This window comes from Myotis yumanensis, unplaced genomic scaffold (genome assembly GCF_028538775.1).
Source record: "Myotis yumanensis isolate MYYU_CA2020_CCGP unplaced genomic scaffold, mMyoYum1.0.hap1 SCAF_1, whole genome shotgun sequence".
Taxonomy (NCBI): domain Eukaryota; kingdom Metazoa; phylum Chordata; class Mammalia; order Chiroptera; family Vespertilionidae; genus Myotis; species Myotis yumanensis.
The window spans coordinates 10,507,874-10,524,999 of record NW_027223752.1 but is presented as its reverse complement, the minus strand read 5'-3'; the positions used below and the strand labels follow the sequence as shown (position 1 = coordinate 10,524,999).

Sequence of the window (17,126 nt, the reverse complement as noted above, 5' to 3'; positions counted from 1 at the left end):
ATTCCCCCAGGATGAAGGGCCTCCATGCACCTGCTCACTTCCAAAAGCACAGCTGCACAGAAGTGACACCAACACAGGGCCCAGCTGGGAGACCTACAGCCACTAAAAGACATGCTGACCCAGTGGCCCAGGTCAGTGGTCGGCAAACTGCGGCTCGCAAGCCACACGTGGCTCTTTGGCCCCTTGAGTGTTGCTCTTCCACAAAATACCGACTTCTGCGCATGGGCCACGAAGTTTCAATCGCACTGTATGTGTGCGCCCGCACGTGGTATTTTGTGGAAGAGCCACACTCAAGGGGCCAAAGAGCCGCCTGTGGCCCGCGAGTCGCAGTTTGCCGACCACGGGCCTAGGTGATGAAGACACCCGACGTCTCTGAGTGGTGTCTAAACAAAGTGGCGTGCAGCACAGGGCTTTAAGGCAAGTGATATGATAGCGGGCAGCTCTGCGGCCCCTTAGCAGGCCTAATACGTCTTGGAAAGACTGCAGGAACTCCCAAATCACAGCTCAATCCACACCACAAATGCCCTTTTTTGCAAAAGACGCCCATGCACACCCATCCTTACAGAAAAGCAACACGACAGTCAGGCCCTCTCTCTTTTGAGGGCCTTAAGTGGTGTCCACTCAGGCTGGTGAGCTTTGCAAGCAACTCTCCGCAGTGAGCGGGTCACTGTGTCGGCAGCAGCACCAACCCAGGAGCAGGAAGTCAGAGCAGGGCACAACATGCACCTGAAATTGCCCCGATCTGTCGTTCACATGCTGACAACAACTTGTCATACCAATTCCAGGTCATGCAGCTTCGATTTCAGCTGCAGGTTCTCCTTCTCCAGCTCGTACAGTTTATCGACCCGGGCCCGAGCCGCAGTCAGCTGCTCCTCCAGAATGGACTTGGTGTCAATCAAAGTGAAGTTATCTTCTCTCAGCTCCTGGTCAGCAAACACATACATGAGAACCATCAGACCCAGGCCCCCGGGGTCCTGAGGTCCGCGTTCTTCAGGCATCTGGACTCCAACCTGCACCTCAGGGTGACGTGCTGCCGCGGACGTTCTGTCTCCGCTTTTGAGCACCTGCCCCTTCTCCACTAGGCCAGGCCCGATGCACGTTCTCTATGGAAAAACCCTCTGAATTGAGACACTGTTTAAATTTGGGAAGGGGACACCTCTTCAGCGTCGACTTCCTGCCAGCCCTGGTGTTGGAGTGTCTGACATGTACAGCCTCGTCTACTGGACGAGTGCGCCTGCTGACAGGTATGGGACTTTGCTCAACAAGGAAGGGGTGGGGGCTAAGAGTCTGTCCCAGATTCAAGGGCTGAGTCCAGGCCCCTCAGTTCAATAGCCATTCCTCTGATCTGGGTCCTGGAAATAAATGGCTATGGGTGAGCTATTGTTCAACACCCAGTTCCTATTTGAACATTTCACTCACGTCCTCTTAGAAAAACAACAGCTCTCGGCCGTTTCCTGGAAATGAGGGCTAAGGCACAACAAACAATACTATGGGCCTCTGGGTGTCAGGCACATTCTGGGTGTGGGACGCCATGGCTGGGCCCTCACAGGCCCCCTAATGGGAGGAGTCTGCTGGACTTACTCCTGTCCCAGGGCCCAGCACACACGGGGGAGCCGTTCAGCTCTTTCCCCTCATCTCTGCTCCTGCCCCAGGAGCCTCCCAGAATCACTCGGTGTCTTAGGGAGCTGAGTCTCTCCCAGGTGCCTTCACAGTCTGGGAACACACATACACGGGATGTGACCGTTTCTCTCGGTGGGCAGTTTTCCAAGGCTGGCTCCACTCATGGGTTCTAACGACTGGGAGTGGGCGGTAGCTGCTGCTTTTCCATCTTGTGTTCATTTTCCCCACAGGGCCCAGAACCCAAGATTCTTGGTAGGAGGGAAGCCGTGGACCTCCCATCAGTGGACACATTTCTGATCAAAGCCTGGCGGTGGGAAGGGTTTGCTCATACTCTGGAGTCATCTGGGCACCGTCTCTCTGCCCATCCCCAGCTCTGCACTAGGTGCCCTCTGTCCTTGCACATTCACTCTTCACAGCAGCCCCGAGGGGGAGGCAGGCACAGTTCCTTCCTACACACTAAGAGGCTGCCGTGGGTCAATTAAGGAATGAGCCCCAAGCCATAAAGACAGCAAGAGGGTGAAGCTGGGGCTTGAACTCAGCTGGAGAGCTCCAGACCTGTGTTCTCTAACAGAGCCCTGAAGGGTGGGGGGGTGGGGGGAGAGGGAGAGGAAGAGGCTCAGACTACTATCAACGATGTGAGCTGGAGCCCATGGAGGGGCACAAGCAGGAAGGAGGCCCGGCTCTCCCTCTTTGGCCGCGGCCCCAGCATCCTCACCTTGTTTTCCAGCCAGTCTACCCACCAGTACTCACCAGTATCACCACACGCTCAGGCCCTGAGCTCCCAGAGCACAGCCTGCCCCTTCAGCCTTACAACCAACTCCTACTCGGCCTTCAGAACCCAGCTGGAGTTGCCCCCTCTGAGAAGTGCTTGCAGCTCCACTCTGTCCCACCGGGTGAGTCAGATGCTCGGGCTCCCCCAGTGCCCACTCTGAGGCAACACTGAGCTGGCCTGTCCCCCTCCCGTAGGCTCGTCCTGCAGGGCAGGACTATTCCCGTTCTGTTCTCGTGGGCCTCCCAGAAGTGTTCAGTGACACTTGTCAGCTGAGTCACGCCATGAGGGGGAATCAGAGGTGGCGAGTGAGTTGGGCCCTGCAAGGCTTGGAGACAAGCAGGGATGGACAAGTGTCCAGAAGCAGAATACAGCGTGGAACCAAGTGATTTACAGCTACTATTCAAATATGTTTCCATTTTCTGGCGGCATCAACCTTCGCCATATATTAGGCATCAGAAATATCTAAACTTGCTTTGCACACCCTGCCACCTCAGAAGTGAGAGACCAGACCGCAAGAAGCCGTGCCAGGGTTCTAGAGCTGGCAACGGGCGTGGCCAGGACGAGGGAGGAGCCACACCCCTGCAGCTGCCCACAGCCAGCCTGCCCCCCGAGGGCCTGACCCCAACTGAACCGGAGGCTATTTAGAGGCTAGACCCAACCCAGCAAACAGCTGAGGGGCCACGTTGAGGACGTCACAGGCCAGGCCTGACGGCTGGTCCCCCAGTGGAGGGGAACCGTCCTCGGCTCTCTGACCCGCTGCCCATCGCACCGGAAGCGTCACCATTTGGAAGGAGACAAAACCTCGTGACTTCTCCCCGTCCTTCTCCCCAGATTTCAAGTGTTTTCATTGCTGGGGGATGGGTTTGTACTTGTGTGGTGACTACCAAGTGCCCTGTGTGCGCCAGGCCCCAGGCACGCAGTCGCTGAAGACCCTGTCCCTCCCCTCGGGGGCTCGAGGTGCACACAGGAAACCTGGCCGAGCAGGGCTGACCGGGGGCCTGCGCACAGTCTGCGGGGCTGGTGGAGCCACCACGGTCTAAGGACGTGAGTGCAGCACCGTCCTCACGGCTCCCTGGGCCCTGGCACATGGGCCCCGAGAACAGTGTGACTCACCCTCTACCCTGGCCTGGGCTCCATGAACCACACGCTTTCTCTTGTAACTCATTAAACTAATGCAAAATTTAAGGCATGACTAATATTTTCTTTTGTTTTTTCGTTTTTGTTGTTGCTATTCCTCACCCGAGGGTATTTTTCCATTGATTTTTTATTTAAGGAGAGTGGAAGAGAGAGGGAAAGACAGAGAGAAACATCGGTGTGAGAGGAACACATCGACTGGTTGCCTCTTGCACGCAAGCAACTGCACGGAGCCTGCACAGAGCCTGCAACGGAGGTACGTGCCCTTGACCGAATCGAACCCAGGACCCTTTGGTCCGCAGGCCGATGCTCTATCCACTGAGCCAAACCGACCAGGCCTAAGGCATTACTAATTGGACAGCAAAATGATTAATCGTTATGAAAAACATTGCCGTATCATCCAGAGGCATGGAAGCTGAGAACACGGAAAAGGAGTTCCCGTTTGAAACCCTCCAGAAGCCCGGAAGCTCCCGGCGCAGGGCTCGGGCCACACAGGCCTTCGGTCACTGTGTCTGTGTGACTGAGCAAGGCAGCCTGCACGGGCCCCGAAACGCCCCCCCATCCACGGGGCAGTTCCAGGGTGAGGTGTGGGGGCTGCATCCGGTCCCGGTGTGCAGGAGGGCTGCGGAGGCAGCGGTCTGGGGGAGCTTGTACATGACTGTCTGGGACCCTCCCACCTGTGGCACTTCTGGTGAAGTGAGTGTGCCATGTCCCGGAACCTGTCTGTGCTGCAGACTGATGCCTCTCATCACCAGCAGGGCCAGCGGACCATTCCCAGGACAAAGCTGAGAGCGGCCTCCCACCCCAACCCTGCCCGGGCAACTATCTCTGTTTTATAGATGACGGAACAGTTCTGGCAAGATTTAGCCACAGAAATTACAAGAGTCTTAATAATAATAATAAAAAAAAGATTTGTGAATAGAAAGGTCATCACTGTGGCATGAAGTAAGAGAAGGAAAAATCCTAAAAGAATCAGGGCCCTTCAACCATATTCCCAACCCTATTCCTGCCACTCACAGAGGGAGGCCCAGGGGTCGTGCAGACAGGCCTGGTGCAAGGGCAGCTGGGGAGGCATCGCGGCTCCTCCCCCTCCTCCAGGACAGAGGCTCACCTCCATGCGGGCCTTGTAGAAGTCCGCGTCCTTCAGCTTCTCCCTGAAGCGCATCAGCTCCATCTCCAGCCTCTCCACGCGGCTCCCCTTCTCCCTCAGGGAGTCCAGCTCGTCGAGGTAGGCGCGAGCAGACCGGGCGCTGGCAGCCAGCTGGATGTTCTGGGAGGTGGGCAAAGGCAGGGGACCTGGCTCAGGGCGCCTTCCGGGCTGGGGAGAAAGGGCCCAAGTCCCTGCAGCCCCAGGAGAAGCCAGGTCCTGGCGGCCGAGCGGCTCCATGTGCAGGCCCCTGGGGGGGGCCCCACACGCCGTCACTGAAACATGTCATCCCCACAGCAACTCTCAGGACAACTGGCTCTCAGGCAGCGCTGCTTTGAGCGGGAAGGAAACAGGCCTTTGTTGGAAGGTCCCGCGGTTACATTCCTGGACCTCGGGCCATGGTTACTGGGCGTCCTAGCCCCTCGCCCCTCCACACACAACAGGCTTTCCACTCACCTCCTGCTTGACTTTCTGCAGCTCCAGCACCAGCTGATCCACCTCATGCCTGGTGTCCGCCAGCTGCTCTGTCTTCTCCTCCCTGGCGTGATGGGAGGACGTGGTGAGGGCTTCCTCGGAAGCGCCCGGAAAGCCCATCACCCTGGGAGACCACAGCGGGAAAGGAAAGGGGACCTGGCTTCTGGGCGTGAGAAGGGAGTCTCGTGTGGGGCTTGCGAATCGCTCCCGACTCCAATGTCATTTTTAAGTTTTCAATGCCTGCTCTCGGACTACACCCGCCAGACAGTGAGCTTTCCTCTGAGGGTGCGGGACAGGGAAGGAGACCCCAGGAGCCACTGCGCCCCTCCACAGCCAGGCAGGCGGCGAGGCCCACTGGCGGGCAGGTGAAGGCGGGCAGCTCCCGAGATGACGGGCAAGGTGACATCACAGCTGCAGGAAAGAGGGAACAGGCTCGCCATGCGGGGCGAGACACATCCTCCCTCCAGCCAAGAACACACACACCAGCGTGTGGCCATTCAACCCCCACCCTGGGCCTGAGGGTGAACACAGGCTGCTGCTCTGTCTGTAATGTCTGGACTGGCAGGAGCCCTAAAGGCCCAGCAGAGCCCCTCCTGTGCAGGCCCCGGGGGCGGGGGGGGGGGGTGGCAGAAAGTGGACTAGCCACGATCAAACAGGGCCCGAGCTCGGAGCAGAGCCTGCACTCCAGGGTGCTGGTCAGAGCTCCCCCGTTTGCTGCATCGCATGGCAGTGAACCAGGCGTTAGAAACGTGTTGGTGACACACGGCCAAGAGCAGCGAGAACGGGTCACCGGGGGACTCACAGCTCCTGCCGGACGCGGCGCAGCCTGGCCTTGGTGTCCGCCAGCTCCACGGCCAGGTGCTGCTTGTCCTCACTGGAGAGGCTGCTGGTCGGGCTGGGTGTGGACTCGGCGCTGGAGGACTTGAGGGGGCTGGGCGGCTGCTGCGCCTGGAGGTAGTCCCGCTCCTGAGTCAGGTCCACGATCAGCTACGGCGGGCAGAGAGGGCTCTCACTGGCGTGCTCCTGTGCCTGGCACAGTGCCCGCCCTGAACTTGGTGAAAAGGACCAGAACATGGAAGCAAAAGAGATGTCAGCCGATACTGCAAGACCAGGAGGGAAGCAGGAGGAAGGTGGCGTACGTTTTTAAAAAGCGAGGGTATGTTTAGTGAGACTGAAAGGGGCGTGTGGATGGAGCAGGGCCCCCACCCCAACGTCGATCCTCACACAGGTGCCTGGGAGGTGACTGTGCCCTGCAGGCCCCTGGAAACTGGACCATGAGAGAAAGAGAGGCTTGAGAGGAAGAGTCAGGAGGAGGAGCTCGGCCCCACGGGCTGCTGGGCCACCTGCCGCAAACCCACCTCCCTGCACTCATCTCGATCGTCTATGAGCCTCCTGAGGTGAAAGACCATGTTCCGCGAGAGGGCCTCCAGCTCCTCCAGGGCCACGTCCGGGACCTCCAGCCACTGCAGGTCAAACACGTTCTCCTGGTTGTGGGTCACCTGAGGGCACACACGGGTCCGGGGCTGCAGAGGCCGGGCAGGGAGCAGCTGCGGGGGTCCCCGAGAGCACCCTCCTCCCCTGACAGGCCCAGCCTCGGGGGCCCAGGCTGACTCCGCCACAGCTGACCCATCTCACTGACGTTAACCCTCAGCCATGAAGTTTCTGTGGCAGGCGGGCGGGCGGGCGGCTCCTTAGTAAGTGCAGCCACTCTCCCTGCCGCCGAGTTCTTCATGCACACAAACCACTGTGCTGCCACTAGTTTGGAGGGGACGGGGGTCCCCGATCATCTATGAGCCTCCTTGTAATACCACAAGCGCCCCCTACAGTGCAGTCGCTCCCCAAACTGTCCTCAGAGGTTTTCAGTCGAGCACCATCCATCTATCACACAAAGGAGGGAGGCCCTTGGGAGTGGGAGTGGGCGGGTAAGGAGAGGAATAGCGCCTTACTCCTTAGAATCTAACTCGACGATGGCAAAATATTAAAACGCTTATGTCCGAATGTTGGGTACGTAACAATCTTGTTATTTTTCGGGGAAATATTTCATAATAATTCCCAGGTAAGCCTGTATCTCATCTCCACAGGCCGCGCAGGCCCACCTGGCTGTCCCCTTTCCGCCAGGTCCTCGCCCGGCAGCCTCTCCACCGACTGCCCACCTGCCCTTCTCACCCTGACCCCCCAGACCAGCCGGAGGCGGCAGAAGGTCTGTTTCCGGTCCCCGTCTTCTCAGTGTGGGAAGATGAGGTATTAGTGCACTCGGGCCTCAAAAGGGGAAAACAAACGGGAATCTACTCAGTGAGGTGCACCAAAAAAGTTCTTCCATTTTTCAGAGAAGTAAATGGAGGTAGAAAATAACTTAAAAGACAAACAAACAACAACAAAAAACACCCCACAAGAAAACAGGGCCTTTCGCATTCTCAAATGACACCCATGTCCTTACCTCTCCCCACCTCTCAAAGGGAAAAGTCGGGCTTGGCAGATCTCAGAGGAGCACGAGAAATCTCAGCCCATTACCCGGCACCCTAAGGGCCCGGTTCCGGGGCTCAGGCTGGCTCGAGACCTGCGCCATCCCCATGCTTGGGAAAGGCCTCTTATGTCTGGAAAGGGGACTTGGGACACAATCGCAGGGGCACATCGGTCACACGAGCAGCTTTATTAAAGGCTCATGTTGCCCCCCTCCCCCCCCGCCCCCCATGCTGCCTCCGTGGGCCTCCTGTGGGGCCGGGCCCCTGAGTGTTTTCTGAAGCCCAGTCCCCACAGCCAGCCCTGAATGTGTAATCACTAGGGACTCCACTGGCTGCATCCCACCCCCCTTTCATTGTAAATATCCTACTGGCTGAGCAGGGAAGGCGGCGAGTGGCAAAGACCTAGTCCCCAGACACACACATTTTCAAAACACGTGGACACACAAGGAAAATTAAAAGGCAGAACGGTTCTCAGGCTAACAGGTGGCCACTCACTGCCACGAATGGCTAAGTGCATTTACGACGATGCTCACTTCCCCTCGCCTGCGACAAGCCGCTCCCACCTCCGGCTCCAGCGCTGACTCAGAGCCCATCACCCCATGGTGCCTGGGGGCTGGGGACCCATCAGCCCTGCCTGTCCCCGGTGCCGGCCTGGGGAGCTGTGTGCAGCTGCCCCTGCCAGTCACACACCTGCTCCTATGTGCTCCTGCTCATGTCTTTTTCATGCCTTCATCTCATCTGTCCAATGAGACTGAAGGCTGAACCACTTCTCCTAAGATAATTAAAACATACAGTACAGGCTTCTTCTGGAGGGAGGCAGGGAGGATGTCAGGGAAACACACTCCCAGGTCGGTGCTGCCCCCACAGGCCCGGTTTCCAGGGAAACCACTTCTGATGTGACCACCTCCGCCTGGCTCCATGGCGGAGGGACTGCCCTCGGTGCAGAGCCCTCCGACCCCACGCCAGGGGCCGAGTCGACAGCGACAGCCCTTCTAGGACTTGGTGGTTTCTCCCTTCCCAAGGGGGTGGCCGCCCGTTTCTCTGCCATGTCACTGACAGAAACGGAGAACCTTTCTCCCTGATGATCAACCGTGTGAGGCAGGGCAACATTTGCCAGAATATATTTTCAGGGCCTGTAAATCAAGTTCTGAGTCCAAACCACTTGACAGCACTTAAAAATAGTCTGAGTCCATATTAGGCAAGAAGAGGAGGCAAAAGAAGACTTGATTGAGGTATTTTTTAAAAATTTTTTTTTTTTTCAAATTTTTACCCCCATTTTCTTTTAACTTGCTGATGACTACCTTTTCAAACAGGTTCAATATTTCTGTGGTATCTGAAACCTAAAATCAGTAAAATCGCTAATGGGTGATGTCCTCTTTCAATGTTTCCTTGGTGGAGAGACCTGCCTCCTGGCTGACACGGGAGTGGGGGTCCACAGCCGAGCCCCACAAAGCCAGCCACACACCTACCTCCTGGATATGGGCCACGATCCCGGCCTGGGTCTCGATGTCCAGCTGTTTGATTCTGTCGATAAACTCCTCTTTCCTCTCGCACTGCGGGGAAACGCGTGTTATGGAAGCATTTTGCGAGTGAGGGCAACCTGAGCCCACCACAGCCACAGAAAGGTTCCAAGCGACCTGCCCACCAGCCCCTGGCTTCCTCCTCTGTAACCAAGAATTTGTCCTCCCCACCGCCCCTTAGACTGAGGTTTCTCCGATCACCTACATCAGAGTCACCTGGGGTGCTTGTTCTTAAAAAGCCCCATCGGGCTGAAGACGGGGGGGGGGGGGGGGGGGGGGGGATGAAACATAGCAATCTGCACGTTAACCAAGCTCCAGTGATTCTTAAACCAGGAAAGATCAAGAACCCCTGGTTTCAGCCAGATGGCGACAAACGTTTTCTTCAAAGGGCTGGATGGTAAAAACATCTCAGAGTCTGCGGGCCACTTAGTCTCAGCCCTGCCTGGTGCTGTGCTGCTGTGCGAGCAGCCGGAGACAGTACAGGAAGGAACCAGTGGGGCTGTTCCCTCGAACGTTTATTTCCCGAGAATGGCGGGTCAGATGCGGCCCCAGGCTGTGTGTGGCTGCTGCTCTCTGCTCTAGGCGTCCCTATACTGGGGACGATTTGCTGAGGCACCCTGGGCTGAGGGATCTCCACCTGCTTCTTGCCAAAGGTGTCCCGGTATAGAATCGGCTGCCACCTACTGAGTGTTCCCTTCTCTCGAGAAGCCGGGACATGTCAGCTTCCCTCCGACCTCACTCACTAAGGGGGAGTCATCCCCACAAACCACACACAAGATGGCTAAGGCCAGGCCCCCTCCACCCTTGCCCACGCCATACCTGGACGGCACAGCCCAGCACCAGCAACAGCACCTTCTTAATTTCCTCCATACTCTTCCCTAAATCAAAGGAGCAACAGATTTAATTAGACTCATCTGTTCACAGTATCTCACCAGTGACATACCAGTGTGCCGTAGAAAAGCTAAAAACAAAAATCGTTTCTCTACCCAGTGATTTCGACCTGGGTGTACACACGCCATCTGTTTCCTACATATGGGCTTGTATATTATTTAAGCCAAATGGGAATTCTGTACATAACTATTTGTGGTCCTTTTCCACTCAGATATATCATAAGTATCTTCCTTCCCATGATGCTCCACGAACTTCACCATCAGCATCTCTTCTTAGTGTGTGTGGGAAGCAAAGCCCAAAGGCAGAGAGGCGTCTCCGCAGGAAACACTGCGTCGGCTCGAAGACGAGGCTGCATACAACGCTCCCTTTTCCTCGTGTAACGTTTCAGATCGATAGGCCCCCGGATTCACCCCCGGCTTCACGTTATCAACATCCTGCACAACTATCCCACCCCTCACCTCCCCGTAATTCAGTACCGATGTTCGGCTGAAGCATTCCAAAGAAAACCCCGACAACATGTACGTGTCACTTGTGATGGCCTCATACTTCCTGCGTACAAAGGCCACAAACTCACTCCACCAATCCCCTCCCAGAGGCTCCGTTTCTCAGTGCTTTAATCTAAGGCAGTAGTTCTCAATCACCTGGGAATCTTTTTAAAATCCTGATGTCTGGGCCCCACCCCATAACAAAGAAACAGAATTTCTGGAAGATGAGGCCCAGACATCAGGATTTTTAAAAGATTCCCAGGTGATTCTAATGTGCAGCCGAAGTTGAGAACCACTGGCCTAAGTGATGCTCAACGACACCTTAGTGACCAGTGCTTTGAGAATAGAGAAGAGCGGACACAGAAGGCAGAGTCCATACAGGAAATCTTTATGAATTCTGTTCACAGCAGAGGAAGACAGCGTTGACAGTGGGAACAAGCATTGCACAGGCTCACTGCTGATAGCAAGAGCATAAAAAAGGAGGAGACCAGAAACCCTGCATGCACACCACACACACACATACACGAGCTTAAAGTTACAGTCGGAGGCTGCTCAGTGAAAGAGCAAAGGGTTCTGCTCCCTTGGCACCCTGCAGTTACACACTGACAACCATGAGCCATTCACTCATTCATTCATTCATTCATTCGCACCCAGCAGGCATCAAGGCAAACCTAAATCTGATCCAGCGCACCATTAGAAAAATATGGACTTCTGTTTGCTGAGTTTTATAACAGAGGAAGGAAAACCATTTTCTAGGTGGAGAGTTAATTTTAGAAAAATCTTCATTCTGGGGGAGCAGCGCTGTGCTTGTTCTCACTACGCTGAGTGAATAAAAACGTGCTGATCACAAGTGCATCCTGTGATTTTCATCCCTACATGGATTCCTATGAAACATATAAAAAAAGAGAGAAAGAGAGAGCAGCACAAGTTCCCTCATTTCTCATGGGAGGCTGACACCCAATTTCTCACAGAATTTCAGGAATAGGAAGAACTGCTATTTTCATCAATCTACCAGATTGTGGGTTTTGAATAGTTTCAAAACATACATACCACTCTCTCCTGGGTCCCTGCCAATGAGATTGGCTCAGTGACACAGTTAAGCAGTCAAAGAAGAAACAAATCTACACACAGCTCCCTTCCAGGCACCCATGTGCTCTGGCCGCTGGGAGCTTTGTCGTAATCAACACAGTCCTCTGCGTTCAGACCAAGAAAATCAACAATGAACAAAATCTGAAAAATGTCGAGGGAACCTGGAAGGAGGACAGGAGTCTGCAGTGAGAGTCAGGCAAGGCTTCTTAAAGGAAATGGCCTCTGAGCTGAGACCCAAAGTGAGGAGGGGAGGTTAGGAGGTAGGTGAGCGAGAACGTGCCAGGCACAGGAACAGCCCATGCAAAGGCCCAGAGGTAAGAGAACATGGTGTTTGTCCAATTATAAATGCTCTGTGGCCCTAACCGGTTTGGCTCAGTGGATAGAGCATCGGCCTGCAGTCTAAAGGGTCCCAGGTTCGATTCCAGTCACGGGCATGTACCTTGGTTGCGGGCACATCCCCAGTAGGGGGTGTGCAGGAGGCAGCTGATCGATGTTTCTCTCTCATTGATGTTTCTAACTCTCTATCCCTCTCCCTTCCTCTCTGTAAAAAGTCAATAAAGTATGTTAAATAAATAAGTGCTCTGTGGTTAAGCTTGCTTACTAGAGTTGGTTTTTAGAGAAATGGGGGGCAGGGTATGAAGCAACGTGGATTTTGGTGAATGAGTCACAGTGGGTGGGGGAAGGTTAGGCAACATCAGGCACCCTCCACATCATCTACCCACAACCTCACAACTCGGGGAATCCCACGACTGCCTGAGCTACCAGCTGAATCTAAGAAAAACCTTACTTCCTCTACTACCTGCTTCCTGGAGTGTTGACACAGAGAAACTCACCCCGTCTTTCTTAGCAGAAATGGAATTCACTTATGCTGATCTAAGCTGCACATAGGCTACAGATGTCTGCAGCATTCAGCTCCCACAGAAGGAAAACCACCTGTTAGCACGCGTGCTGTGCTGCAAGGCGGACGATTAAGCCACACCAACCTGTAGAGCAGTGGTTCTCAACCTTCTGGCCCTTTAAATACAGTTCCTCATGTTGTGACCCAACCATAAAATTATTTTCGTTGCTACTTCATAACGGTAATGTTGCTACTGCTATGAATCATGTAAATATCCGATAGGCAGGATGGTCTTGGGCGACCCCTGTGAAAGGGTCGTTCGACCGCCAAAGGGGTCGCGACCCACAGGTTGAGAACCGCTGCTCTAAAACGTGCAGGTTGGGTCAGATCAGCGCTGGACAATTCCCTGACTTCCTCATCTCCAGTCCGTGGCAGACATGGCCAATCACACCGCTTTCTTACTGAGCCCGGCCTGAGGCCTCTGGGTCCTTCTGAACACAGCACTCTCGGCCACTGCCAATCGCGTGGAACAAAACCGAGCTTCGGGGCCAGGTCCACGATCCCTAGCGCCCCCCCTTTTTGGTCCTACTCTTCGATTCTCTCAGATGCAGCCATTTGCATGTTCTCACTTCCTGGTCTCTGGGTGCGGAAAATAAATCTGGTCTCGACATGATCACTTAGGTCCGAAGGTGGGGATTAGGTAAAGAAAGGTAACAGCCCTTCCCGGGAGGGAGCTCTTCCTGCCCCAAGCGGCACACACTGCCGTGCTGGGGGCTGGGGTCGGCGGGCACAGTGAGCCAGCCGCAGGGAGGGTCGGAGAGACGCAGGCACAGGAACGCCTCCCCCTGGCTAACTCAGCTCTCCACAGCCAGAGGCCCAGGATCTGCAAGTCCACAGTGAGGCTGAGGGTTTAAGCCTCACACCCAGAAGTGCTAACCCAGTCCAGTGGCTAGTTCTGCCCTCCTCCGTGTCCGTCGCTCCCCCAGACCATCGCTGCACTGAAATGGAACATGCTACCGTTGGATTTAACTCCCTTTTACAAGCAAGAACGGGGCTCCAACAGGCTGTTACACACTGAGATCTGGCCCCAGGTCTGTCCCCACCTGCTTTCCCCTAATCTCTCCTACCCCCTTCCTCCCGAAACTGTCGTCCCTCCTTCACATTCCTTCCAGGGCGGGGCTCCAGCTCGCCCAGCTCCCGATCCCAGGGCCGAGGTGCAGCAGCTCACCAGCGTCTGCCGACTGAGGGCCTGACGTGAACTGTCAGCATTGAGTCCCAGGGGAAGGGCACAGGGACGGCACTTATGTCCTCAAATGTCATTTCAGTCAACGCCACTTCATTATAACGATGGTGAGATGCTGTAGGAACTTAATTCTTGATTATATCAATTCACCTAGAGTAAGCCTGGTTTCCGTATGCGTAGTTTCACTTAAAGTCACAGAACCTACAGGCAACGTTAAGTGAGAAGTCAGTGCATATATGTATCCTCTTACTAATCCTACATCCTGCCTTCCTCTGACTTAGGTGCCAGAGTCAACCACTCACCACGCTTTCCCTGGCCTCGTATGTGAAAACCAATCCCCTCATAAGGATGGTGACGGGGCTGCCTCGCTGATTTAAAGAGAGCACTGCACTGCACATGGCCATGGCCCCGTGTGTATGTCTCCTGAGTGAGTAACGATATCCCAAGCCTCACCCCACAGGCACAGCTCTGGGGGCCCTCCTGGGGGCCCTGCTTACGACGAGAACAGCTGTCTATGATCTCATCAGTTGGGGCCACCGTGAGTTAGTGCCATGGGCACTGCTGAGAACAGTGTGGATAGCAAAGTCCTCGTGGGTGGGCGCATGGGGATCCTTCATGCCCACCCTGGTCCATGGGGTACGAGGCAGGCACCTGTACACGCCACCTCACAACCTGGACAGCAGCCCTGGGAAACCCTCCCCTAGAGTTCTTCCACCAAGAACGCCACACAGGTGGCCCCCCACAGGCATCAACATAAGCAGGCACTCCCATTTGTTTAATTAGTCATTCAACAAACGTTTACCAAACGCAGACTTTGGCCGGCCCCGAGTCACGTGGGCAATGGTGCCTGGGCCCCCCCGAGTGCACCCAGGCCGGCGGCCTCCTTATCCCAGCGTCTGTCCGTCACCCGCACCAACGTTGCCACCCTGCCCCCAGCACCGCTGCGGGTGGGCAACGGCCAGCCTCTGCCGGAGGACGGAAGGCTGCTCTCCCACATCCCGTAGAACAATCTGAAACAGCCACCTCGGCCCTCAGACAGGTCACCACCAAGAATGACTCCCTACCCGCCGGCCTGCCCCGCTGCAGAGGCCGAGAGCGAATCCGCCTCCTAAGACCAAACAGCTGAAGGTCAGCAAAGGAGACTCAACCACAAGAGTGCAGACCGTGACCCAGGGGCTGTGCCGGCTGTAGGCGAGGTGGTGGCGGACAATCTGAGAAAGGGTCCCTCCCAACCCCCACGCAGAAAACTCAAAGCCCAAACATTGCCGGGAACACAGAGACCTTTGACAAATAGCATCTGGTCCCTCCTCGGCCGGCCACAGAGGACAGTCCTGCCGGAAGCCATGGCGAGCGGCCGCAGCCAGGGAGCATTCGCTCTGTGTACGGGCACCGCTGAGAAGTTGACTAAACAATGTCTGGTATCCAGGCAGGTCCCAGGGGCCGTTCACAAGGCCGGCGTTTGGCCGAGTTGCCACGCTCGCCTGGCCTTGGGGTTAAGCAAGCTTTTCGAGTTCCTTGAAGAGCAGAGTGCTGGCTCTTGGCTCCAGCGCCAGCAGCCCTGCCTTCTGGGCGGACTGAACAGCAGCGCAGGAGCTAAGGAGCGGCCACACGCCTGGCACTGGGAATAGCGTTTCGGGGCTTTTCTGAACCTGCTCCCTCCAGGACGAGACAGGAAACAGTAATAGGATCGAATGCCTGAGGATTCGTCTCGCTTACTTTTTCTTCCTCATTCAAAGGAACTTAGATTTTTGCAAATGCAAAAATAAAAAAATGTATCTTGGAGAGTTGAGATGAGAGAGTTAGGGAGAAGTGAAAAGGGTAAGGCCGGGGAAAAGGACATAATGCTCGTTAGCCCCCACGGGAGACGCTGGACCCAGCAGGTCACGGGGCCAGCAGGGCACCGGGGAGGGCAGAACCCCAGGCCCACGGCTGGGAAGGAAGGCAGCCCTGTGGCTTTTTAAAGGAACATTCTCAGCGGCAAAAAGACTGCCCCTAACCAATCAGATTCTGAACCGCCTTCCTCGGTTGCCACAGGGCCGGGGAGCAAACCACTGGGCACTCTGGCCTCTGGGTTCCCAGCCCGTCACCAGAAAGCAGAGCTGTGTGGTGTGGGCTGTGAGGGACGGTTTCCATGGGACCCGGAAAGCACTTCAAGGACACTCTTGACAGGAGAGCAAGTAAACACTGAGAGGGTTAAACATTAAATTCCGAGCAGCGTCAGGAGTTCCGTTCCCCTCCAGCCTCTGAAACCTAAACTCCGCTGGCGCAGAAGACTGCCTCCCTCCCTGTGCCCTGAGCCTGCAGCTCCCCAGGGGACTCCCCGCACATCTCCACTCCTGAGCTCCTCCCACCTGGACTCCTTCCCTCTGCTCTCTGCTTGTCACACGGCCCCTCCTCCAGGAAGTCTTCCTGCCCTGCCCAGGCAGAACTCATGACCTGCTCTGCACTCCGTGCACAGCGTGCTCACCCCACTCTCACCCTGGAACAGACCTGGTACTGGACGCTTTCTCCCCTCCCTGCCCCCACACGGGCTCGGGGCTCTGGAGCAGAGACAGCCAATTCACCTCTGGGACCCCAGGACCAGCAAGGTGGGCATCAGACAACGAAAGCTGGAGGATGAACCGCTGGTCGGGCAGGCTGCTCAGAGGAGGAAGGCACAAAGGCCTCGGTCTATTGGGAGGGTCAGGAATTGGCCCTCTGGTTTCCTGCACCGAGCTGTGAAGGAAGGCCATTCGCCGCCTCTGTGGACTCAGAGGCTCTGACTGCTTAAAGTGTTTTGTCCCTTGAAGGCCCTCCTGTAACCACCATAAGAGGGAGGACAGGAAGAACGGAGGGCCAGACCACGAAGAGCAATTAGTGGGACCCCAGGCCATTCTCAAAGGTCCCACTGGTATTCACTCGGTCCTGCTGGACCCCCAGCTGGGCTCCAAGAAGTGGGGTCTACAGTAATGAGGGGCGGACAGACGCTTCCCCAGGGACGGACATCCCATTGAGAGAGCTGGACCACGCATGGTTAGAGAGGAAATCCAGAGAGCCGACCCGAGGTTCAAAACAGGAAAGGAGAGTGAGGATTTGGGGCCAAGAGGGGCAGACACTGAGCAAAGACTTTAAAGCAGTTTAAATCAGCGGTCGCCAACCGGTGGTCTGTGAGGTCCGAAAGGCTGGTGACCGCTGATCTAAAGTGTACGAAGGGTTGTTCACGTTCACCGGGCTGCCCTCAAATCCTCGGGCAGAAGTAAACAGCATCCTCCTGTCCGGTGGGTGAGGGGGATGCGGGAGACACACTGGAAAGCCTTGTAAGCTTTGTATGTGTTGTGACATCTCGCTCCTTCAGACAGAGCAAGGGGCGCGATGCTTGGTGGCTCAGGCGTCCACTGTCACTGTGTGTGAGGGGGAGGGGCGGACCAGGAGCTCTGCTGGATCTGTCCCGCCCCTGGCACCGAACTCCACT

General features: G+C 55.9%; 1 protein-coding gene across 2 annotated transcripts in view; it reads right to left on the bottom strand.

The window, feature by feature from the left end:
• Window positions 1–17,126, bottom strand: part of LOC139009491 (protein Daple-like) — a 106,835-nt gene that overhangs the window by 44,784 nt on the left and 44,925 nt on the right. The window contains exons 1-8 of one of the 2 annotated variants that reach the window (XM_070413777.1): window positions 14,957–15,018; window positions 9,949–10,007; window positions 9,079–9,162; window positions 6,506–6,646; window positions 5,950–6,134; window positions 5,130–5,211; window positions 4,638–4,796; window positions 777–923 (exon numbers count right to left, since the gene is read on the bottom strand). In XM_070413777.1, the coding sequence (XP_070269878.1) occupies window positions 777–923; window positions 4,638–4,796; window positions 5,130–5,211; window positions 5,950–6,134; window positions 6,506–6,646; window positions 9,079–9,162; window positions 9,949–10,007; window positions 14,957–14,972 (873 nt within the window). In that variant the 5' untranslated portion in view covers window positions 14,973–15,018. Of the gene's footprint in view, window positions 1–776; window positions 924–4,637; window positions 4,797–5,129; window positions 5,212–5,949; window positions 6,135–6,505; window positions 6,647–9,078; window positions 9,163–9,948; window positions 10,008–14,956; window positions 15,019–17,126 lie in introns of those variants that run through there. The other variant, XM_070413772.1, reaches the window with a different exon arrangement.